The 26,721-nt window shown below is 40.3% G+C and overlaps 1 protein-coding gene across 1 annotated transcript in view; it reads right to left on the minus strand.

Annotated features, from left to right (window-relative positions):
* Positions 1–26,721, minus strand: part of MTCL1 (microtubule crosslinking factor 1) — a 103,707-nt gene that overhangs the window by 16,758 nt on the left and 60,228 nt on the right. The window contains exons 8-12 of the mRNA XM_085319275.1: positions 19,060–19,152; positions 15,902–16,132; positions 14,048–14,236; positions 6,033–6,200; positions 234–488 (exon numbers count right to left, since the gene is read on the minus strand). Coding sequence (XP_085175401.1) covers positions 234–488; positions 6,033–6,200; positions 14,048–14,236; positions 15,902–16,132; positions 19,060–19,152 — 936 coding nt within the window. The remainder of the gene's footprint in view (positions 1–233; positions 489–6,032; positions 6,201–14,047; positions 14,237–15,901; positions 16,133–19,059; positions 19,153–26,721) is intronic.

Here is a 26,721-nt window from a genome sequence, read left to right on the forward strand (position 1 = left end):
CCTACAGCTGATTTGTCATAAACATTATTTTATATGGATTATGAACATTTTCCTTTTATTCTCTTGTGTATGTAAACTGTTTTGTACCATGAGAAACACTGATGTAGCCAAGGAACCAAAATCATTATTCTGCTGTTTCTTAATATAGTTTCTCAGTCTTGGTCTGAAAACAGTCATGGTGCAAAGCTTAATGCTTGCAGCCAGCCATCAATCATGCAAAAGTGACTCCTTACCTGCTCTATCCGTCTGAGCAGCTCCTTCTTTTGACGCTCCCATTCTCGCCGGTCTCTATCAAGCCTGTCCAGAAGCTCCACTTTTTCCCGATTCCAGTTCTTCTCACTGTGCTGGATTTGCCAGCGGAGATCCATGACCACACTGTGACTCTCAGCCAGAAGCTTTTTGTGCTCCTCTCTTTCCCTTTTGAAAGCCCCTTTTGCATCAGAGGTGAGACCCGTTTCTCCTGAGGCATTCTCACTCTTCCCTTCCAGCTGCCATCAAAATAAAACTTTATAAGATACCAAACTTTGTGAAGGTAGAAGTCCATGTCTGACAAGAAATTTGAGCTAAGGCCTAACTCCACAAAGATAATTGCAAAATTATGGTGGGATTCTTAGCTCCTAGGATCTCAACAAATGATCAAAGATATTCCATTTACAAGAAGTTTTAATATCAAAACAGTAAAAATCATAGTGCATCGTTTTTCCAGCTCTGCCAGCTCATGCTCTAAGGTATCAACATGATCCCTCTGAAGGATGCATAAGTACTAGCAATGAAGAAACACGGAGCTGAATTCCAAACTCATCATTATCTCCAGGACACCCACCAGGTCCCACGTCAATGCTCTCTCACTCAGACACTCATCTTCTGAAGARACTTTTTGCTCAGAGCAATCCTTACCAAAAGCCTTACTGTATAGCTCCTCACAACCTCCAGCAAGAGAGATATTACCAGGACAAAGAGATGTACTTAGATCATCCCCCCATCTCTGCAGTTTCTGATTCCTGAATTGATTTCTAGGGTGGTCGGGCAGTTAGTGGATGCTACCTTCTCGCTCTTCTCTTTTACTCAATGATCAGGGGTCAGCTCAATCAGACCAGAAGATCTGCCCAAGGTCCTGGGAAAATTCAGGCTGGATGGGGCCTCGTGAGGCCTCTAACCCAACCTCAGCTCAGAGCAGAATCAGCTCAGWGGTCAGACCAGGTTGCTCTGAGCTTTATCCAGTTGGGTCCTGACAAATCTCTAAGGATGGAGACTGTACAGCCTTTCTGAGCAACCTGTGCCACTGCTGGACTGTTATCAGGATGAAAAAGGTTCTCATCAGGCTTGTGTAAGTTCAAGAATTATCTTGTGATAGTGAAATGAAGAATTTTTTCCTGAAACTTGACTTTTTTGATAACAACTCARTAGATGTGCAAGTGAATCAGAGTGGGACACATCACTGTTCCCTGGGTCTGTTGGCAAACAGGAGTGAAAAGTAGGGAAAACTCATTTCCACCTCTGAAGCCAAAGTTGTCTTCAAAAACCAAGGTCTGCTGGGAAACACACYCCTTCAGCATAAGAGGAGGATTACACCTTCAAACTGTCATATGTGGAAAATAAGTCCAATCTGTCTGAGCAAGGGGAAGTTCAGATAGATTTGGGGAAACTAGTCTCTGGAACAAACTCCCCAAGTAAGTGGCAGAGAGAACATCCTTCATAGGACTTGTATCATCAGGGAGATCTCAAATACCTGCTTACTCTACCTCTACTAATTTCTAAAGTCCTACTATCTTAAAATCAACCAAAAAATCAGTTATAAAAACATAGGTCSTTTTTAATCAAGTTTAAAGGACACCATATTTCTCTCTCTTAGTTTGTGCAGCATAAATTTGTGGGGTCAGAATGAAGCTGAAAACATCTGATGAGATTCTGTTGTATGATATTTTGTACAGACCCAGATGTTAGAGACTGACGGATCTTTGCCTTTAACTGTTCATACCTGTAAAATCTCCCTGAAGTCAGATCTGACAGCAGTGGGATATTTCTGTCAGTATTTAACTCAATAACTCAAGTTGTCAATAAACAAACAAAAAGCAGGTACCAGACTAGAAAGAGAAGAAGTAACATCAGATATGTGGAAAATTTCAAAACAGAGCAGAAATGCTAAGATTTTAAAAGAGTATTTTAAAGATAGAATCAAGTATTAGGAATTAATGGATTAATTAATTAGGGATTAAGCAAACAAATTAATTTTTTGCTCGAGTCCATTTTTCAACTCGAGTCCCACCAAAGTTAGTGATAAAACTTCTACTGACTTCAGTGGCAGTCAAGTGCAAGTGGRTGCAGGTAGCCTGACAGATGGGAGCCTGGAGACCACCATGAGACATCCTAAAATGATTTTGTTGCCCAWCAACTGCAATTCGCACTAGGCCTTAGGGAATAATATAATATAMCCTATTTCTACATTCCTTCTCTGTAAAGCAAGGGTAACAATTACCTATCTTGTATTATGGGATAAAATCCACTTGCACGTAACAAACATAAACCCAAGAAAGCCCGGACTGGCTCAGACTTTGTGAGGCAGATGTGGTGTCTTTGTGTTTAACATCCCTCAGTGGAGTTTGCTTCTGTGGAGGTTGTTCCTGAGGTCTGTATCTCTCYCCGCTCCTGACACTCATAGCCATATGTGTGAGGCTGTCCTGCGTTTGACTGCACGGCTTGGTTGGGCACCCATGGTGCTCTCCTCGGCTGACAGAGCGGCATACCCTGGTAGAGGCACCTCTCTGCTACAGGTCTATTCCTGGAGACACTATCCCTGAGCACRGCTGCTCAAGAAGCCAGCAAGCTTTGCTGTCCTCCTGCCTGCTACCCCAGCACAGAAACGGCTTGTGCTTCAGCTCAACAACACTTAAAAATATTGCTGCCAAACTCATTGCTAACTGAAGACAATGGCAGCTTGCTCTTTTTGCTACATCTTCCCTCTGTGAATCCCCAGTTCCCCACTTTCTCAGTTTATGGTGCTGCGGGAGTCACAGCTGCTGCAGCCGCAGCCAGAATCAGTGATGCTGGCACCCATTTTTTCAGGTTTGTTTGCTTCCAGTTTACTATTCTGTGGTCCCAATGGGTTGGTCTTTGCAAGTTTCTGCTGGGATTACTAAGTAGCTATGACATTAAATAATCATCTATACCAAAAGCGTCACTGCAGAGCTGAGATCAGCCAAACTGTATACAATTTCCTTACACCTTCGCCTGACAGAGGATTATTTAAGACTTGTTCTCTGCAATATATGCAAGTCATCTTTTGAGGGGCATTAACGGCACTGCAGATCTCCCATTTTGCAAGAGGAATCTTTAGCAGAGGCTGCTGGAGAGTCTGGAGTGCAGACTCAACCTTACACATTTGCTGTCTCCTGGGGAATAATGCCACTTGCAGTAGCCGCTATGGCTAACACGCTAAGTTGCAAAGACATGCCAATGTCTGCAAAAAATTCTTGACAACAGACAATTTGTATAATTATAAAGTAAATTCCTTCTTCSTCTTTTCAATCTAAAAAAAATACAAGAAAGTTGAACTACATGAATATGAATACAAAAAAGTTGAAAAGTTGAACAAGACACACACTCTCTCCCCTCTTCCCCAAAACAGTGGGATTTTACACTTGCCTAGCTGGAGGCAAAGTATTACTGGGATTCATTATCGGCTGAGAGATATCAGAGTCCCATAGTTAGGAGCAATCTCATTATTTCTTATCTTAAAAACAATGCCTTAGGATCCTTCTGCCAGAGAAGATGTATATGCACTTCTGACAGCCAAGACTTCTTAATGATAAACACTGTGTTAAATCTTAAAGCTYGAAAGCAGCAGGCAACAGTATATGATCATCTCTGATACACAGTGCTTTTTTAGCAGAAAATTATTTTTCTTTCCTTTAAATTCTTTCTTTCCTACATAGAGAGTTCCAGCATCAAAAAGCCATTGTCAGTAGCCACTAACTTGGAGGTGCTTCCCTTGAGGAAAATGCTCTAACTGACCCCCTGCTTCACGAAATAGGGGCAAACAGCAGTAGCGGAGACAGTAGTGGAGCCTAGGAAGGCCTCGATTCTCTACTGGCTTGTAAGGGGTTGGGCAGCTCTCTCCTGTCCCAGCAAGGCACTGCTCTCTTGCTGCTGATCAAACTGACGTCATGAGAGGTCCTCTACCCATCCTGACATGACACGCTCGGCTATTTCAAGTTGTTATCGCACGCGTTGGTTGGCACAGACCAGAAAAGGCTATAGGTGACTATAGGTAACACTGACGTTTCACATGTCGTTCACTAGCTCCTCCCATACTGATTCTGAAATTGAACCTACAAGACCGCCCCAAATTTTGAATCACTAACATTAGGTTTAGTTAATTCTTATTTCATATTTGTAATATTTCTATTTTATATTTTAATTTTGCATTACATTTTGTTTTCATGTTGCCGCCTTGTAAYTGTAAACCAGTACTTGTAAATCACGGGGACGATCACATTGTCTGCGCTATCCTATTTGGCATCTAATGACTTATGCGGTATTTTTTTTGCTGCTTCATTAGGGACTTCACTGGGAAATAAAAATCTCTTTTTGGGAATCTGCTAAGGAAGTCAGTTTCATATCTTAAATACTGATGTTTTAGTCTCTTCATTTGCTTTAAGAAATAGAAAAAGTAACATCTACCACTCAGCAATTACCACATGACAAAGTATTACCAGTAGGATTGCACAACAGTAGGGATAGTGAAAATAGTCTGACAAAGCCACCMGAAGAAAGGGTGCAAATCTCTCTTCTCCCAGGGTAGGCATGGGAGCACTGTCCCCTCGCCAAACACCAACCAAAGCGGCAGCCTAGGTGTATATCGCCCACGTGAACACAAAGCTTGCAAGCTCGAAACTGGCAGATTTCTCAAAMTGTTTCTCTAAGTTTTGGTCTTTCTTCCCATGTCTGGGTAAAGGAGTGAAAGTGGTGATTGCTTTCATTTTCTTTTTCAAGTGATCTGTTGTCCGGAAATCTGTGTGCACTAAGAAGCTATTGATCTGAATTGAGAATCTGAATCCACCGAGAGAAAATTCTGCTAAAATCAAAGCTTCTTCCATCATTCGTGGAAACAAGCCTACAGTACCTGGACAGGGAAAGAAGTGTTCACATCTCAGCRCTGTGCATCAGAGTGAGTCTCCTGACAGTACTCCCATGCTCAGTAAATCCTCCTAAATACCATCATCTCAGCAGCAATATTATTATTACATTTGTTTTCTACAGAGATGTTCTACARTTATAAATCTTTTCTACAGATCTTGAACATATTATTTCTCCTACCCCTCTCCCCTCTTCAATGTAGTAAACTAAAGCTTTTACGCCATCAACTTTGGAAGTGAATCCATGTAGTTTTCTACTGGTTTGTTTTCATTTTGCCTCAGAAACAGTATGTCTTCTGTGAACGGCAGTTTACAACACTGCAGCACCTGGCACCAGATTTCATATACATGCTTCTAACAGTAACTTATGGCAGATAGCTAAAGCTTTCTCCTCACTGGGGAATCATCCATCACCAATCAGTAGCTTTAACTGGCTGGTTTAATAGTACATACTGATCTGATGTCTCAGTACTATTAAATTACTCTCCTATGCATCAAATACTGCAGTTCTGATGTGCCAAAGCACAGTGATAAGCTAATTGTGAATGTGCCAACATCAAGACATTTTCTCTTCTATAAATGCTAATGAATACAGACAGCCACATGTCTCATTATTGCAGCTCATACATTACCAGCCAACTCTGCTGACGAAATAAAACTAGAACAGGTTCAGTATCTTTGTCCTCATGCATATTATATAGTACCTGCTCCATGAATACTGGAGCAATCAAAACCCAAGAGGCACTCAAAGAGCAAAACATTGCTCAAGCGTCAGGAAGGCTTTAAGATGCCAGGCTAAAATGAMTAAATATAGTAATTTACCTGACTGCCATAAATTTCCTATTTCATTAAGTGATTTGGCCATTCTTTACCTGTATCAGGCACTGGGGACACTACCTGCTCTAGGTGGCACTTCAGTTCAGTCATTTCCACCTCCCAGGCTGCCTTGTCCAGCGCGTACTGCTGCTGGAGCCCRTGGCGCTCACGCTCATCATCCCGCAGCTCCGAGCGGAAGTCATCCAGCAAGCCCTTCAGAGCATTTAAGAGTTTCCGATTTTCGCTTGCCTGCCAGAATAAAGAAAAAATTTTAATTTAATTGTAGCAACTTTGGCTTCCAACTTCATTTTCAGGAGGAAAAATGCCCAGGTGTTCACTGCATGGAAAAGAAAGTGCCTGGGTTACCTTTTGCACGGGGAAACTAAAAATAGCAATACCTTCTGTGTCCACTTTTTCTTCCTAGTCCTAGTTCTGAAGCACCCATGGAAGCCAAGGATACTTAAAGCATGCTGAAGAAAACACTAAGCATCCTTCTGGACTGAGGACATCTGTAATAGCCTCCTTCTATTACTATCATCCAAAAGTAGAGTATAAGATCTGTCAGGTAGCTGGATATCTCATAGAGTCCTTGCTGAGCATCAAATCTCATATATGTGTAAAGTCCATATTAAGAGAAAGGATTCATTTTGAATGCTTTGGCATTATAAGACAAAGTTATTCTGGAAAAAAGAACAACTTTGAGCTAGTTTTGAGCTGAGTATCTGCTAAGGGATTTCACCTGACTAGGCTCTACATTCCTCCTCAGTCCCGTGCAGTTCCACACTAGGCTGGCTTTGCAACAGCACCCTGTTTAGCATCAAAGTCAAAATGCCAAGTAGGATGCTTTCCCTCTTACGGAATAGGATCAAAGTGCAAATCCCCCCCAACATCTTGTCGAAAATGCCAGCGSCATACTTAAAATGTTCACTAACATTTTAAATGCTAACCAGAAGCCAAGAAAGGAGTCAAATGAGAAGTTTAGCCCACGGCTGACATCAGATCTTGGCAAGTATTGACAGATATGTATGTACACTTACTCAAATCACTATTTTTTTTCTTTGTTTGACATTGGCATATATTTGGCATTTGCTTTCTTCAGACTCTCTAGGGACTTGCAAAACCTGTCACTGTTAYGTTAAATACTGAATAACATTTTTTAAAGGTTCATGTGGTATCAATAAACAAAAAGTTTCCTCCTATCCTTTTTGTAGTCCTTGAATTAGGAAACAGAAATATGCAACATGATTTATTTATCCAAAACCTCAATCAAATATTCTCAATGAGCCTCCCAAAGGTCAAGGCATAGCTAGAGATTGTATCTGACAAATTTTATTTTTAATAGAGGAGACTTTTAAGAAAATTACTATTGATTAGCAGGCACAGCATGAACAGAAAAAAATGGGAAACTCACTAAACAAATTCAGTATTTAATCACCTGGGTCTCATGAATATGCTAGCTTCCTTGGGAAACCTAAGTCAAATTATCTGGCTTGATTCTTGCATGATAGTTTTGTTCATTTATTTCCAATTCATCTTTTCAAGTGGAGATTTCCTGCAATTCCTCTTATCTAGTGTTTCATGAAGCAGCTAAGTGGGGACTTCTCTGCAGCTAGTCAAGCACCTAGTACTAAGAGGTACACAAAAAAAATAAACAGGCGTGTGTCAGAGAGAGACGTTCAGATATATATTTAGAACTTGACAAAGTCAGGGTGTCCTCATTTGCCTCAAAATAAAGCTGAAGTTTATGGATGTGAAATACCCTCAAATTCAAGACTGTAAAGAGCTATGGATAGTGCTCAATGAGGACGATCAGAATWATTTATTCTGGAGTCTAATTACAAATTAAATGTAAAAATTAGGCAAGCAAGCAAGATGTGCCATGYCCTTTATATCTTACTTTGCTTTCTTTAGGGACCAGTTAAAAATTTCTTAAATGATCCCTGAAGGATCAGACTATTTTCCCAATGCACASGCAACACACTGTAAATTCTCAGAGCCACTGATCTAGGACAAGTTACAGTACCACAGTCTCTTGTTTTTTCCCGAGATTTGCTCAGTGTATTGTGCCCAGCTCTGCTGGCCAGSCATGTATGGTGGCACAGCACCATTGCCGCTGGGAACGGCAAGAGACCAGGAGAACGGCAAGAACAAAACAAAACAAAGTGTCCCCAGATCCCCAGAGGGGTCACAGAGGGCTGCACCCCAATCTGCCCCCTAAGTAACTCTGAAGCAGGACTTCAACATCTGATCCTTCAGACTTCAGTTCTGTCACYCAAGGCCAAAGGCTTAGAGGAATCACAGAACTTGCAGCCCTAAAAAAGTAATGATTCCAGGTCGGACTATATATAGAATAAAATTTTGCACAAGCAACTCAGCTGATCTCATGGACACACCAGATCTTTGGAATCACTGAATCCATCTCACCAGCTTTTGTAATCATTAGTCAGACATGCCGTTGCACCTTTTTCTCGAAACAAACAAGTGTGGTCTACTTTTTCCAACCCATTTGGTTCATCAGCCAAAAAGCGCTAGACAGATAGGGAAATGACTGCAGGTGCTCACTGACTGACCTGAATCTGTTTGGGCTAACGAAATGTGATGCTGTGCAGTATGAGGTTGTTTAAGAAACACATCCATAGAAGCAGAATTAACTCCATTAACATTTAATGCCAATTAGCAGTAATCTACTATGCAGCAGCATTCTCCACTGTGCACATGCGATCACCTACTTTTCAATATGTGATGAGATTTTACATGTTTCCACCATGAATTTTCATCCKGATACCCAACTAAGGCTAGATTCTCCAAACAAGTCCCCTGTGTAGTAATCAGAAAAAAAGTCTTTTTTGAACATCTGTCCTTAGTGTCACAATGGGAGCTGCTGGATAYTGAGTGCCTCAAAATCTGGCGTCACCTCCTTTGGAAAACCTTGACTCCAAGTGTCTATGAAGTGCTTTTATTCAAGAGCCACATTCTGTGTTTTCTGGTATGCTGCATCAAACTCTTTCTCTGGCAAAGTAAGCAAAAGGCTCCACAAGGGAAAAGAGGCAGAAGAAAAATAAAATCAAATGAAATAAAAGCAAGCTAAAGCCTCCCCTAGCTTCCTCATTCCTGTGTATGCATTTTTTAAGCTTTAAAGTGCCATAAAATTAGGTTTGTGAGGAAAGAAGTGATTGACTGGTGCAGAAAGGAGCCAAGAGAACCTCAATGGAGGTTTGCAGCCTGCTGAGGGGTGAGGGCACATCTTATCCGGAGATGCATTATATCAGTGTCACCATATGAGACCCCAGGTCCCCCCCCATCCCCTCGGGGTTGCTGAGATTTTAATTAACTTGCCAACGTAAATACAATTCTCACTACATTCTTTTAATTCCTGCAGAGAAGTCCCTTTTGCATGACTTCGAACTTGCAATCTGAACTTGGGAGAGGTCTGTGTGATTATTTTTCTGTTTTGCTAAATTGGAGTAGTTTTAGAGAACAGACACGGTACTTTTGAGACAATGTGCTTGGAAACATAACATATACATTTAGAATTTTTCTTAGAGTTCTGCTGGTAAAACTGTCAAAGAGCTTCTGTGTAAGAGTAAGTCCCATAGGCGTAAAATAATGACTGTTCTGGTGTTCCTGCTCCTCTCAGGGATGCTTTACTAAGCACAGGCAGAAGAAATGGGACATGGCTCTGATTCCCTGAACAGTCAGGGGAGCTAAGTAGCTGATTTTTTAGTACCTTACCAGTCACTATAATTTCGACTGATCCACAATTGATCTACAAAAAGAAAATTAAAAAAGTAGTTCAAAGTCCTTTGCACCCACAGATCAGGCTCTATAGGCAAATGAAACAACAGCTGACAACACGTGAAAACTTAAAATAGCAAAGCTCGATTCAGTTCCAGGACTTCGGCGTTTTTACTAAGTACAGTCAACCCCCGAGATGTGAGATCACATCAGAAATATCTGGGACCAGAGAGATTGTTTGAAGCTTGGTTCAGCTTTTAATCATGATTTTTCTTTTCTTTGAGAATTCCATTTAACAAGTTAGCCACAGTCTGGGATTACAAGCAGTTTAGCAGAGCAGTGAATTAAAAACACAAGGTCAGGAGCCTAAACAGCAAAGAAGAACTGTGCATTTTCTCTCTGTAATCACATATCTAGGAAAAAGTGAAGCTRGATATTTGTGCAAATCATTTTAGTATATTTAGGTCTTAATTGCTATTCCTTTAGGCTTTTTTTTTTCAAGCTAAGCTTTTAAAACAAATATATGAACAAAAAAAATATCTAACTGGAGATTTTCTGGAACCCCCACAGCACAATACATGAGCGTATTGGTTTTTAATGCTTTTCCTATTGGACAATAGATATGTAAACTGCTTTCTTTTTACTCCCCTGATCTTACACCACCCAATAGGCATTTCACTCTTCCCACTCAACCAAACCAAAGCACTTCCTTTCTCTGCAGGCAGTTCTCCCTGCTCTTTCCATGTACATGCAGAGGTGCTCACTTACAGCAAGCCCTTCTCTACTGTGCCACCAGCCTGACTTGCCTGCCTGCCTCCTGCCTGTGACCAGCCTTTCTCTTGGCTCTTGAACCTTGCCACTTCCTTGCCCAGTCTTTTCTGCCAGGCACCCTGGATACAGGCTAAGGGACAGCGTTAAAAAAATGCCAGACAACTAAATATTAAAAATAAATGTGGGTTACTTTAAGTTACAGTAAGCCATTTCTTCTTTTCTGACCTAGTTATCTCAGTCACTCTTAGACCACCACAAAATTTCCTTCCTCATGTGAAATGAAGCTTGAACACTTCTAAGTGCTGATGCATTTCACCTTGGAGCTTSCCAGGCCGAAACAGCAATTCTGGGCCCTTCCGAGCACTTGCAATTCTGGGAGACCTCTTCCAGCTACACCACTCACCCCAAATTTGCCACATATAAAGCTTTTATTTCTGACTGAGGGCTTAAGGAACCTGCAGAAGACCCCAAAGATCTTGGGTGGATTTTGGCACAGGCTCACCACTCAGTGGTATAGTGAGAGGCAAACACTGCTGAGCTCCATCTCTTCAGGAAGGCTTTGCTCTGGGTCTGCTTTTAGAGCTTGGGTATCACAAGCGAGAGTTTTTGCTCTAGTTTTGTTCARTTGATGGATGCATTAACTAGTGTGTTTTGGGGATTGTACATGAATTAAATAGAGCTGAGGTTTATAGGAGAAAGTCTCTAATGGGTGTAGAGCAAGGGGCAGTTTGTGTGACTTTGGTGAGAATGGTGAAGGGCCTACATGGAGGTCTGCAGGGCCAAGCCTTCCACCTCAGTGAGATGGACAGTTTGATCCAAATCTACTAAGGTGTTGCTGGTCAGTGCTTGGCTCTGGCAGAGCTTTGAGCCTACTCCRGTCCACCTCTCTGTCACAGGCCTGTGGAAGATGCTTCCGATGCCCCTAATTTAACACAGGATCAGGATTAACCCACACTGAGGCTTCCTACTTTTTTGCCAAAGAGTATGAAAATAACCCTTCCTTCCCATTAACAACTACATGCCCAGTAGCACTGAAAACCCTGTTCAACTCCTTCAACCTGTCAATAAGCATAGTGCTTGCTGGAACATTCAGTGCACTGTGACATAAGAGTGAGTGGGTGAAACAAGTAATAATGCTTGAAGGAAGATACTTACTCACTCTTGCAATGTTGAAATAACACTTCTTCCAGGCTGGAAGGCAGGAAGCCTCTTTTACCTTCAAAAATCCATTTATGGTGTCATGCATTATTTAATAGAAATATTTGCTCTATCAACAGGAGTCTGGTCATATGGTTCATTTCTTTAAATGAGATTAGCTGCAAATGCTGTATTAGAACATCATGCAATGTTTATAAAAATGAATCACATATAATACTACTTACCATTGTTGCCATTTTAATTGAGACTAATCTCCAAGCAATGATTATGTCAAAGAAGACATATTTTATTTGCATGTTCTTGGCTATTTTAAGGGATATACATGGGAAGTTAGTAAACGACAAAGGTTGCACTGAGATGGTATACTGGTTTATATTTATCGTACTCGTTTTAGATTAATTTGGTCTACAGATTGAATACAGCAAAACGAAATGCTCAGAAGCATCTCTTCCACAGCCTCCTTCTGCCTCTACCAGATAAAAGCTTGCTGAGAGGACAATGGTGATGGGTCTGGGTTTGGTAAAGCATGTTCCTGAAAACGAAAGCGTCTGATGTCCCCCAGGATTATAACACTAGACCCTTTCCAAATGCTAAACTGATCAAATGAATACTACCTTGGTAGCAAAATTCATAAGAAACCGTAGCTAGAGATGGAGTTGTCAGCTAGTACTATTAAAAAGGAAAGCAAAAGAGTACATGAGGTGAAAGGAGAATAGGAAGTGGCAGGGAGACTGCTCTTCTTTCTCTACCATTTTGCACTCAAACACAAATTCTAACTGAAGTTACACCTTGAACTAGAGAGGTAAGTTGCAAGAGAGCCTGTGTAGCTCCCAGCATCAGACTAATTTTACTACAGGAGGGAGACTTACTGTTGTCCACAGTGGATYTGTTAGACCACATAGACCATACAAAAACAGACAGTGCTCAGTCATGAGGATTTGGAGAATTCAAAGAGAGCTTAAGGAGAAGAACGGAAATGCAGAGACCCACACTATCCCCAGAGCCTGCAGTGAGTCCAGCAGTGTAATGTGGTCATGGAGAGCTTTAGTTAGAGGGTGCTCCAAGTCAGGGGCCTGGACAGAGTCTAAACATAAAGCACATGACTACAAGAACTTTTCACTGAATATGTGTTTTACTGAGGCTTTTTGCTGCTACTTCCATTTGTGAATAATTCCATATAATGGCATGCTGTCATCTGAACATTTTCCATTTTAAAAAAATATAAGAAGATGCACCTGAAGAATGGTATTAGAAGCCTTAACTCTGTCCCTTTTGAATGTTTTGATATTATTCTTATTATTAAGATTGCTGGTATATTTAATGCACAAAGCATTGAATTCATATAGCATGTTCAATGCACAAAGCAATGCACCAAACATTGAAAAATTCAGTGTGAGGTTATGTGGCAATAATCAGTACCATATTTCATGTCAATGGACTCTTGATATTACTCAGTTAGAGAAATCAGAAATTATGAAGTTCTAGTTGAGCCTTTAAATGTGACACAAGGTAGGGTGTGGAACAAACACCGATGAGACCATAAAAAAAATCAGAAAATAGCTGTATGTTTTCTGCTGGCAGGTGTGACTTCAGTCTTTCAGTAAAACATTCAAATTTTGGATTGTTGGGTAGTTCACCACGTGCAGGAAAGAAACAGCTAAAGCAGCGCAGTTGTTGTGTACAAATGATAGAAACTAGAAAGGGGATAATACTACAGTTTGTTTCAGTCTGACTGTAATATGTCCTACCTGTTAGTTTCATATTTTTTTGTATTAAATTTTACTATACTTAGGAGTTTTTGCAACCTTTGAAAATATTTATGTAGTGTGGTGGTGAAATCAAACTTCTGATTTGCTTGCTTTTATTGAGTGCTGAGTGTTAAATTCTCTGCACATTGCTCTGACACACAGAGGCAGGGTGGAGGAGACATTAGGGAAATGTCAGTATGATTTGCCTTTAGGTATTTAAAAACATGGCTCAATGACAGGAAGGAACTTCTGCATTGTTTTCCCATCATCTCTAAGGGAATCATTACATACGTGTGCTAGTTTCTTAAATTATTTAAAGGAAGTAAAATCACCTCTTCTTGCTAAAAGCTTGACAGTAGGATACAATAGATATGCACAGGCAAGAAAAGTATGTAAATTCTGCAAACCATCACATACTGATAGATGTTTCTGGGCAATTGGCCACAAGAGGAAATAGGATTTTTCACTGATAGCATCTGCCAACAGGAGAACAGTAATCATGTGGCTCCTGATTAAATATAAATCTAATGGACAAAATCCATTGTAATTGCTGTGTAGCTAGAACTGTTGTTATGAGTATGATTCCAGGTGATTTAATACAGCAGCATAAGAAAATGCATCCCTTAGAAAATTCACTTTTTCCATTCCCAGGACATGATATACAGCTGCCTTCTGGTACAGTACCTGCTTTTGCTGCTGCAGTAATTCTGCAGTCTGCAGCTGTGGTCCGTGATCAGTGCTCTCTGCAGCAGGACGCTGAGAATAATCTGTCAGTGCAAAAACAACATCCTCTTCCTCCTCCTCTCGCTCTACATCCTCTGTCTTTTGCTCAGATGGAAGGCCACATTCGGGGAGGGCTTCAAGATGCTCGATCTAAAATACATGAGATGGGACAYATCAACAGTCTTCCTGCATTTACCATGGGGGAACAGAAATCTACTGAAGGACTAAGGGAAGGGGCTGTTTTGTCCTGAGGTTTTCTAGCTGGGTGTAGTGACTTCTACTCTGCAGGCTACCAGGAAYAGTCTTTCATATTACCATTGAGTTATACTATCTGACTTGTGGCATATGAGAACACAATGCCATGTAGTCCTGCAAAACAGGAGATCTAACTGTTGCAGCGGTACAGCTGAGGAGATGGATGTATGACTATCATGCAATGTGATGGTTATAATCTGTCATGCATTAATGAAAAAATACACAAGACACTGGTGGGGTCGAACGATAAGGATATGGAAATCAGAAAGTGCCCAAATCCATCATTTCATTCTCTCTATTGAATTAACAAAAACTCATGACACCAATAATGACGAAGACGGATTGACTGTAAATTAACCAGTCAAAAAATCCAAACAGTGAAAAATGAAAGCTATTTTGATATTAGAAGATGAGTTAGTAAACACAAAAGCAAATTAGTACTGCTGAAGTAGAAGCAAATTATTCCTAAATAGCAGCTCATCTCATGTTTCTCATTACCACAGCTGCCGAAGATGTTCATCCATTTGGCATACAAAACATTGGAGTATTCTACCTAAGCATACTCCTACCAGATCTGAAAGGTTACTTGTTCTACCAAATGCAGCAAACGTTGAAAGATATCGGTTACATAAATATAAGAAATACTGGGAAAAAAATTACTTAGGTGTTTTAGCATGGTTTCAGAATAGCATGAACCTGCAAGATATCTCTATCTGTCCCAAGAATTTTGGAAAAATGCCAGAATGGGCTAGTACATTTTTCTACCTATGCTTTCTTTAAGTAAGATTTCCAAGACAATTGATAATTCTAAATGTGCAACTTGACATAGTTTAGCAGCACCTTTTTTTCACAGTGCATTTTTGGAAATCATGCCCCTGTTAAGATGTGTCAGCTTGGGGATTCCAGGTTGTTATGAAATTCCTGATCTTAATTTAGTTGCTGCTTGGAAAATCACCATGATGAGTTCTGGCGTACCGCGGCTGATGGTGATAGACGTGTGTATGCAGAAAAGGAATAAAACAAGAATGAATCACTGTAAGTTCCCACAAGAAGCTCTGTAATTCTCCTGCCAACATGAAAACAGAGCTTCCCTCCATCTGTATTGCTGAAGGCTCTGTAAGAAACACACTGTACATTCACTTCAGAAAAATTACAGCACTCAACCCATCTAAACAGATTCCACTCCATCAGCTCACTAATGCATTTTTGTTTCCCAAAATTACTCAGGAGTCATATCTTAGAGGCCTAATTAAATCTTCATTTACTGTGATAGGATTTTTTAGGACCAGATGTTTGTACTAGCTAAGGGTTTAGATTCAAAGATAAGTGATCTGTAACATAAAGATACCATGCAGAATACCCTTTAGCAGAAGCCAACCTAAAAAGGCTTCATTTTCATCCCCTTTAAGCCCATACRTAATTATAAACTTACTGATACCACATCATATTTAAAGCTTGCTCTAAAAGAAGGGGCATCACARTATCTACACTGCTGGTGGTAGTGCTAGAAAACTCCCTCCCTCTTGCAATTTCTTTGGGTTAATGTTGTGAGCCAGTTACCTCTAATACGTCCTCCCCTTCCTCCTCCAGTTGCTTGCCTTGCCGCCAGTGCTTCAGCAGCCACTTCAGCTTGACATACAGGAGGAAAGTGTCCTGCTTGAAATGCCTGAGCTCTTGCTGCAGCAGGCCTTTCTCCTGGCTCCAAGTCTTCTCTTCCAGTTTGTTCTGCAAAGTCAAGCTCTGCACTTCCAAATCTTTCCTCCGCAGGGTCTGCATATGCTCCTCTTCCAGCTTTAATGGAACGACAGACACAATGTCAACAGGGTCCTGTCCCGGAAGTCTCCAGCACTTGTACTTAGTTAGGTGAGACGCACTGAAATCTCTAATCTGCAGCTATTGAATTTGGCAAAGGTTCTGATAGATGAGGAAATCAGAGGAATGCAGTTGATAAACTTAGCTTAGATAACCATATCCAAGTTACCTGCTGTGGAAGTGGCCCATTTGTTTACTTTAAAGATGCATGAGGACTCTGTTGCTACTTAGACACTTACACCCCTTGTGCTTTCCTTCCTCTCTTGACTGTGTCCCTGCAGTATGTTCCCAGCACAGCCTAAACTGCTGCACATACAACACCTGCTAAATGCATTTCCAGCCATTTCTACAAGCTGGAAGTGCAGATACCCTTCAGACAACCTGGAGCATTAYCCTCACCTCTTCTGTCCCCAACCACGTGCTTGGCCCTTCCTCTGGGGTGGTCTCTGGAAGGGCAACATTTCCAAGGAACTACATCCAGTATCTCAGACACAACTATTGGACCTTCACTGCTCACAGTTCATACTCAGAGGCACCTGAACAACTCACGACAAACACTTGCTCATTCTGATGTGACTAGGTAAGGGCTGCACACAGGAACCAAAGAGATAGCAATAGGCTGCAACTCTGCATTCACCAGGTCTGAGTTTCAGTACTAGGAGCACCAGGAAAAGCTCGTAGCTTGAAGCCCAAGTATAATTACATCTGTTTTGACACAAGCCTGCCTGAAACATTATTCTTTAAAGGTGACTTCTCCCTCAGTATGTCAAACTTGGGCATGATCCAAACAAAACTTACACAAGTGAGTTGTACAACCTGAATATTGTAGTTCCACTTTAACAAAGCAGTAGTTCATACTGACGAAGAAAAGGCACATGGAAAAGGAGTACAGAGACACTGTTTACAGATTCCAATTTCTATTACTTTCCATCCTGTTGTATTATTCACCAATGAGGAAAGACAGTCTCTCTCTCTCTGCCTACTAGCTCCATAGATGAAATCTATGAAAGTCATAGTAAACTAATGACAATGGTTTAAACTGTAGGAACACCACCCTGAAATGAAGAACTTGCACACAGTTATGACGATTATTTCGTAAATTTTTCTTCAGGAGCATAGGAAGAAAGCCCCATCAATCCAAACTGCTAATAAAGATAAGCTTCATTTTCACAGCAAAATTTTTCTATTGCCTTTAAATTATGTGCTCTGGCATAATGCAAAGTTTCAGCATGTATGCCACCATGCCTTTAAAAGTTAATACATCTTCAACTTTGACCTAGACAATTTGGAGAATTTTTAGAAGAAAATTTATTAATGAATAATCCTTTAAGTATAAAAGCCTTTAAATATATTTGACTAAATCAGAATTATTTGCAATAGTTACTTGATTAAATGGGTTTATAATGCATCTTAAAAGTAATCTGAAACAAAATTAGATACAATGGCCCCAAAACATATACACAATTTCTGATAACACTCATGGGGACAGTACACAGCTAGCACATCTCAATTCAATGTCATTAAACATCACCATAAATGAAACAGTAAAAAAGGAGTTCTTATAAATTTAATCATTACAGGGAGAGATAAACACATTTTGTGTTGATGCAGGTTCTTCCACCAAATGAAGTTGTGGTTAAATACAGCAAAGATCTATGAGTCATTTCCACCAGAAATCCTGGAAGATGATAAAAAAAGGAGTAATATCAACAGGATGGGCATAATCTGGAAAAAATGAAGAATCCAGAAGATGCTTTTATTCTTCTGTTTCTACCAGTTTTAAGTGTGAATAGTTAGCATTGATTCTGCTGCATTTTTGTTTGTTTTACAAGCTGTTATGATCTAAGTCACTGTGACCACAAATGCTTGCAGAAGACCCTGGTGGAGGTAACTTCATAGAGTATTATGCTTTTTCAGTGGAGAGCTATTGCAAAAGGGAAGAGTTTTAAGAGGCAGGCACAGTTTCCAAAAAGTATTCATGGCCAAGACAACTAGGGAGGAAATCAATTTACTGTTTGTCTTCAAACGCCTCCATGAGAAAGCTCCTATGGAGATCAACTGAAAACCAAGGCTATTTATGATAGAAAATGGAGAAATACCATTTGGCCATAATGAGATTTGCTGGCACAAGGATAAATGCTTTATATCATACAGCAATTATGCTGAATTTAGTCTATGAAGTAAATTTTAAAAGAAAACTTCAGTAAAGAGCTAAATAGCCTGCAAAAACTACTGAGAGATCCCAGAACAATTGACTAATATGCTGCAGCCTTCAAAAAAGCTGGAGGAGCCTGTGTAACAAAATATGATTTCTTCACTGATTTTGAGCCTGAGAGATGGAAACACGAGGTACTGAGAAATACAAAAAGATCCTGATTTGCATCTCACTCATGAGAGCTTAACAACTCTGACTTCAGAGTAGTGTTGGATTTTCTTTGGATTAGGAGGGAGCAGAAGTGTCAAACTTGTGCTCCCCGAGAGCACAGCTCTTCCTGAGCTCACAGAGAGACGGAGGGGCTGATACAATTCCCTCCTCCCCCAAGACTGGAGGCTCTCTGGTGGGAAATGCCCCTTACAGCTTGTGTTTTCCCTGCACAGCACAATCTCTACCACCCTACCATGGTTTGAAAATTTTAGGTGCTACCCTGACAGCCCAATGCAACAGCCTCTTTCTAGCATGAAACACAACGGGGAGGACAAAGCTCCTCTCTACTGAATGGTGAAGCCAGATTAAAACTAGCAGAACTGGTTTGAGTTGATACTTCCCTAACTTCCAGATTCTTCATTTACTCAGATGAGCACAAACTCATAGCTTTTAGGACACGGGTTCCCGCGTTTCTGACAAACAAGGTTATGGTGCACGTCACAGCCACGCGTCTCTCCCAGCAGGTGGGTTAAGTATTTACCTGAACGATCCTTTCTGTAAACTTTTCTTGCTCCTCTTGGTGAAGTCTCGTCTCCTGCTCAAGCTGAGCCTGAAGCTCCTGTATCGATACACTCTGTACAAGTAAAACATGGGAATCCCTGAGCTGATCAGCAGGACAAAGGATAGGTTTAGCGGAAAGCGTGTTTCAGTGGTTTTAAAAAAGAATGGCAGGACAGACATCTGCACAGCTTACAGTTATCAACAGTTCAAACCAAAGCACAGCGTGCAAATAAATAGCAATGCCCTAAATATGTGTGGGAATTTCCTGTGTAGCTTCTTCTGAAAACTAAAGCCATGATGCTCATGTTGCATATTCCCTTCAGGCCTCTGCTCTAGAATTACACTCGAGCAGCTTTGACAGCTCAGCATGAACAAAGTTTGCCAGATTAGCTCCTATTTACAAGATTCCATACTTGATGGTATATTTTTTTATGATAATCAAAGCTATAAAATTTTAACATCTCTGCAGAAGATGTAGCTAAGGTATGTATATTGCACTCAATTATTTATTTGTTTGCARTATTTCTGGTTAGACAGTTAATTGGACAACATTTATTAAACCAACTACGCATAAAAAGTCCCTTCAGATATGGAACAGCTCTCTGCACAAGTCAACTTCATTCTGCAATTTCTGCTCAAAACAATTACTCAACAAATGTCATGGTGATAAGCTATGTGAGGAAACATATCTCAGCAACTATCTGTAGCAAAAGTACTCATGAAGAGTTTCAATTTTGAATACCAACCCTACAGATTTGCCTGGGATCTAACCTTACCTTTCAATACCTCCCCTTCCAGGTGCACACTATTTTAATCTTAATACTTTCAACTTTACATGCTGTGGAGATTTGGCATCCCATCCACTTAGCTGCTGAAAGTTACTTAATTCAAAAACAAAGACCCAAGAAAGAAAAGCCACAGACCTCATCATTTATGCTATGTTAATTAAACATGTGGCATTTAGGCTCCTGGTCAGCACTTTCTGTGGCCTTCGTTTTGTGTCTGTCATATTCGAGCTAAGATTGCTTAGTCTGGGTAAATATGATGCGCAGCCAGACTTATCTCTCCTCTTCACACGCACCAGCAGTGTCACAACAGAAAATACTACCTTACCCAACTGCTACTTCTCAGAGTAAAGACGTGCTTAAAGAAGGTGCTTCTTCAGGCGTCAAAGTGCACGTAATCCCAAATTCTCTCTTGGCCAAGCTCCAACCTCAGCAGCTGTGAGGATTTAATGTGGGTTGTGGGACTGCTCTCTTCTCCTCCAGGGCAAAGGAGATGCAGCAGATAGATGCATCCCACTGGCCACCCACAGTACGTATACTTTCTGGGCCCCATCTTTACTTCATACACATACTGTCTTGAGCATGTTTCTGTTTTGTACCTGAAAAAGCGACAGTTCTAGCCCCCCGAAAAGTACGCTGAAGGAGACCAACACTGACTTATCACATCATCTGTCTTATCTCTGTCTTGTGCATCAATGTGTCTGCAGATATTTTTCATTTTACAAGGCCAAAATTCAGTCTCAAAAATAATTTGGAAAGAATAGTTTAGGACGGGATTTGCCAAGTTTGTGCAATCATTTGCTAATCAAGAGACAGTTTATGCTCAGGTATCTCAACTTAGCTTCTTTGTTCAACAACGGAAAAATTAATCAATAATTTCTGTGCTCTTTTACTCTGATCAGGCTTCTTTAAGAATACAGTATATAAAACCTAATGTATCTAGTTAATTCAAGTGTAGTTTCAAAAACATGTGTTCCTTTCTTTGTAAATCCAAGATTAGTGAGAAGCATGTGAAGTCTACATGGTGAAAACAGCTACAACATGTAACTGAACAATTCAATCTCATGTGCCTCAAGAAAAGGAAACAGCATCATTTATGTAAAAATGTGTATGTTGTTATTTAAAAATACATAGAAAACATACCTTATCTTAATATATCTCTTTACAGTCATATTATTACACATTTAGGTAGTCAGAAATAATGTTAGTCTTGGGATTCCTGAAATTGGAAGCTGAATCATAGCAGCAAAAATAGTTAGCAGGAAAGGTTTGAGGTTTTCAGTATTTACTTCAAACATCTGTTTTCCAATGAACAAYGATTTGCTAGAAGATCACTTGTTCTAATGCAGAACATAGTTCTACATTAATGTAATAGAGTTACATAGTTACAGATGTACTGAGAATGCATTATATCTGTGAAGTCTGGTCAAGAAAATAATGTTCTCAAGCAATTTCTTGATAAGATGGCAGCTCAAGCAAAGCCAAGTTTTAKGAAACTTAGGTGCTTGGACCATGCAATAACTGTTGGAATTACTAGCAAGAGACTAAAAACATTAAGACAGATACAGCATTACAACCACTCTAAACAATGCAAATCTTTTTACCATTGCCTTGCCTAGTTATGGAAGAAATTTCTCCACAAGCAGTGAAGCAAATGTGTTGAAAAGCAGTTAATGCTGAAAGCAGAGCTGCACATYTTTTTTCTTCCAGTGCAGCCTAAGGACCCTTCATAGCCTATAATTTAATTTAATATAATTTATGTTACAGGGCATTGGAATTAGCTCTACTCAAATTAAGGGGAATCAGGCTGTTTAAGTGCCTACTAGACTATTGCTAAATGACTGAATCTTAAATGAAGAGTATGTAGAAATTTATCATGTTCAATTTGTATATGCAGTTCAGGTAGCTGATGCTGTATTCATGCACATCTCTGTGCTCCTGTTTGGAAACCAGGCCGAAAGCGTATAATCAGCGTGCTGCAGCCCGTGGCACAACTGTGGTTTTGCTTTGGCAAACAGCGCTGCTACAACATGGACACAGTAACTGACACGCTGTAAACTTCCATTCTTGGGTTGTCTCCTTTTTTCTCCTTAGTGAACACACTGCAATAGGAGACACTGCACACACCCTCCGTTTACGAGGACCCGCTGAGCGCAAGGTCTGGCACGCCGCATGCCGACACCACGGGAACAGACGCAGACTCACTGCAGCAGGACGTACAGACGCAACGCAACGGGAATACAGGCTAGGGCTCGTGCATCGCCACGCCACAGAAACAACGGCACTTCATCCGCAGCGCGACAGCGACGGGAAGTTTTCTGTGAATTTCTGTCACTGCATTTCCATAGCTACTTCTATTCTTCTTAGCCAGTGCCAAACCCTTCGCCTGAGCCCTTTTCCTCTCCTGCTTTCACTCCACACCAAGCAAGTCCATGCTCATGCCTTTACCTCAAGAAGATATTCAGAGAAAAGCCAACCACACAGTGGGGCTTCACTACACTGTACTCATCGCCCCACCACCTTTCTGCCCCTGCTCAGCCTGCTGACGGCTTCCGGTCACTTTTCTTCTCACAGAGTCCTACATTTCTRTGATGGCTCATTTTACAGGGGCACCGTAAGATATGGCTGAGTTTTATTTGTTTGTTTTCTCCATTTGAGCATAGCTAATTTAAATCTCAGTTTGCCTGGAAACCTAATCCGTTTATATGCAACAACTGTGAACCCCAAATTTCACAGAATTGCTGTTTTTAGCTTTTTTTTCCAAGAGGGGTGGAGCAAAACGAGGCTTAAGGAGGCAGGGCAGAAAGAAGGTCTTCAACATCTGTGTGCAATTCCAAGGAAGTGAAAAATTAAACATTTTATACTGCTCATCTAATGCCGTAATTATAATGCTTTATTATTTTGACCTCACATTAACAGTCTAAAACCGCTACTTCCGTACACCTGACAGCTGACTATTGCAAATATAGGGGTAACCCAGATTTGATAGGAACTTCCAGTGCCTTTTGTATTGCTTTTTACATAGGATACACATACAGCTAAATTCTCAAAGGCTGCTTCCAAAGACGTACTCTTCTTCCCTTCCCYCTTAAAAAGCAGATTATGTATACAGCATTTGCTAGTGCACATCAGGCACAGCCACTAGTGTGGTTACTAGTCTGTGCTTACGTGAGGAGTCTCTGATTTTGTGAAAACACAGAATATTCTYCTCCAAGTAAAAAAAAATAAAAGCYGTCTCATTATATGGATAGTATATAACGCCATATCGTTATATGGATAGTATATAACGTCCCGCTGAGGCAGGATATCCAGATTTACATCACAATGGGTCTTTCAAGCTGTTACAGTGTCAACCATTAGGGACTCGTGCACAGCAATGAAGACCACGATCCACCGAAGTCCATTGTTCTTGCTGCCTCTAATCCTGGTGGGAAGCAATACTGCCAGCACCAGTTTGTCTTTCCTCCTCCCACAGTTTGGAATTGGAGGTGCAGCGGACACTAAGAGACACAACTTTTTAGGCGGTGCCCACTTTTGTTCAGAATTAAGGAACCTCGCAACGTAGAAAACGCTCACCGTTTCCTTTCTAGGGAGAGAAAATACTAAAGCAATGCARAAGAAAAGGATGCGCAAATTTTCAGCACGTGGCTGGGAGCCGCTGCAAAAGCTATGCAGCTGAAAAACTCTCCAGTGGAATTATGAAAACCACACAGAAGAAACGCAGACCCTCTAAAACCAGCTTAAACTAAAGCATTCAGACTAAAGACTGAACTTCCCCCAATGTGTCCAAATGGAAGCACACAGAAGATCTGATACAGATTCAAAGTGGGTGATAAAGTGACTTACCTAACTTGTACATCATTGTATCTGTTTGGTTCACATTTAACTCAAAAATCAATTTATAGTAATAGAGCTGTAATCATTTTTTATGGGTATAACAAGTATGAAAAATGGATAAACAGCTTATATAATGGTCTACAAGAAATTACTCCTCAGTGTGAGCTCCAGCTGCCCACTTATTACTAGATCTTATAGGAAACTTTATTTTTAAGACATGCTCTCACCTTCCCTAACCTATCTGCTTTTATTTTAATTTTCTGGTGACAACCTGTTCCTTTTAAGTTAATTCACTTCAGCGATTCCTATGTGTTCACTTTCTACAGCATGGGAGTGACAGAGATTTTGTGGCATTTCTGTACACAAAAATAAATGTGCAAATGCTTAAAAGCTGTGTGTGAAAATAATCACATTATCCAAATTTTGAAATGCAAGGAGGACTACATATGCCTCGGGTGATATATGCTTATTCATGTAAGGACAGAAGCAATGCTCTGCGACTGAACAACCAGAACTAAGCAATACAGATAGATTTTAGAAAATCTGGTATCAAATACTGCAACAAACAGTGCCTGATCATTTGAAAGAGTAAATTTTTTCTTCTCCAGAATGGCTACTGTCCCTCAATAACCAGGAGGAAACTACAGTCTGCTTTAAGGAAGCTGCTTTTTTCTTTTAATGGATATTCCATTGGTAGAAAAGATAAAAATTCACCAGATAAAAAAATTATTTACCAGTTTTCCACTGGTTTCCACTTGTTGCCATAGTAATCCTCTGCTCTGTGCCAGGCATTTGCTCCATAAAACATTGTGATACCTTTTTTAGTTCCTCCATGTCTTTTAGTTATGGCAATTCTTGCTTGCTCACTCACTTTTTCTTTAGATGGTAAAGAACGCTTTCTGCCTCCCTCCCTAACCCAGCTCTGCTAAAAACATGAATAATGTATTGAATATCCACCCCAACGGGCTCCAGCCTCCTGCAACAGCAGTTCAATGGCTTGTTTCAGCAAGAAAACAAAGCCCTGCTCTTAAGGCAATTTCAAGATATAATTTCCCTTGGACTGTGACTTTGACCCACCTCTTTAACATGCAAATGCATTCTAATAACACTGTTGCACTAACAACTGCAGTGCAAAGACCAAACAAAGGCAGATGTTTACAGTTAGGCTACASGGTAGTTTCAAGCACAAGTCAGTCTGCATTTGTTGTATTTAATCAAACAATTAGGCTCCCACGATGCTCACTTTAAAAACAGGGGGGAGAAATGGCTGAATGGAAACTGCTCAGCATTGCTTGGGAAACTTTTCATTTGAAATTCAGCTTTGGCAGAAAATGGACTTAGAAAAATGGGCTTGCTTGCTTATAATGAAATCATTTGCTTAACTGAAATGAAATGTGTTCTTCTCACACTGAAAGTCCAGGCACAGTAAAAAGAACATTCATCAACATTGGACAGTGCGAATATTTTCACTTCATAAGTTAAAGCAGATAACAGCTTCCTTGCAGCCATCTCTGCTGTGGGAATGGAATGACYTGAGTTTTCATCTGAAATTTCTATGGTAATAAAAAGAACCCTCTGAAATTTGAAAAATATATTTTTCTGCTCATTCATCTGGCACAAAAAATAGTAGTTTTTGCTAGCACGGTTTTTGAAATTAAAAAAGAAAACAATGAGACAGATAACACAAAGTTATTTGGAAGAATATTCTGCTTCACTTGGGCTTACTTGTGCCATTATTAAATGGTTGTCCACCCACTGAAATGTTTCAGTGTAAAGCAGTGTAATACACTCTGTTGCTTATGTAAACCTGATTGAAACAAAGATCTTAAACATATTCTCCGTTTGGGCCATGAGCTCAATCCATGCTCRCTTTCTGAGCACATCTGGACCTCAGCTGGATATTGTCTACTTTTGGTTATAATTACCGGCGTGTTCATTCTCAGGCTATGGTGTGAAAGTTGTGCAGCTCCTGTTCAAACACAATTTACTGTACACAGTTTACAAATCATCCCATCTTGGAATAGGCTGTGCCAAAGTTACCCAAATCCCCTGTTTTAATGAAGAGAGGGCTCATAAATACAAGACTTAATACAACAATGAGGTTGATCTAGGGCAAGAGGGAGTTAATAAAGATGACAGAAACTACATAAAAATACCGTAAACATCTGCTTTGGTCATTTTTCTGACCTAATCTACAGTAATTATTGATCAATCCAATTGCAAAAAATATCCATGTTGAACTGTAAGATTTCTCTACCTCACCTTCCTCTTTTTTGTATGAGGAAGAAAGTCTTTACCCTTCAGTGAGAGACTTACTGTGTCCTGGATTTATCACATATCCTTTCTGAAGTTTATTAGCACTGCTAAAAGTAAAAAAGTGGAAGAGGCGCTCCTCTGTACTSTCGGGATAGTTTAAAACAGACTAAACAAAATTAGCAGGGAATTACCTGTGTGAAGATGAAGGGCTACTCTCCCTCTGACATTCAATACAGAATTTAGCTGTTTGGCTACCAGCCACCCTACAGGTTTCTCCTCCTGCTCCTGCTTTCTAATACTTTTTATTGCTTAATCACTAATGCAGCTGTTTCAGCCAGCATTCTTTTTTTTCCAGACCGTATTAGTGGTTTCAGATATACTAAGGCCTCTGTGTGTGCCTTTAGAATTAAAAACATATTTAAACTTGGCCCCYGAGAAAAGCTACTCTAACCGCCACAGTTTCAAGGTGCATCTCGCTTACCAGTGGCCAGCAGAAAAGTTTTTAAATGCATTAAGCTCGCCTTTGCAGGAGACAGATTAGAAATTGTTTTCTTCAGGACCCGTTGTAKTGTCTGGACAATCTATCTTCATGAGAAACCAGCTGAAAAGATGCTTACAGAGGCTGATATGGCCTCAGGATGGATGAAGATTTAAATAAAAGCTGATCAATGTTTTTGAAAAATGATAAAGTATTAAAGTATTCAACAGCCACAGCAATGGAATATTCTGCCTTAAATGGGTATTTTTTGGAAGCTGCAGGGTGC

Source organism: Rhea americana, unplaced genomic scaffold (assembly GCF_003343005.1).
Source record: "Rhea americana isolate MKP2758 unplaced genomic scaffold, rheAme1 scaffold_58, whole genome shotgun sequence".
Lineage (NCBI taxonomy): Eukaryota > Metazoa > Chordata > Aves > Rheiformes > Rheidae > Rhea > Rhea americana.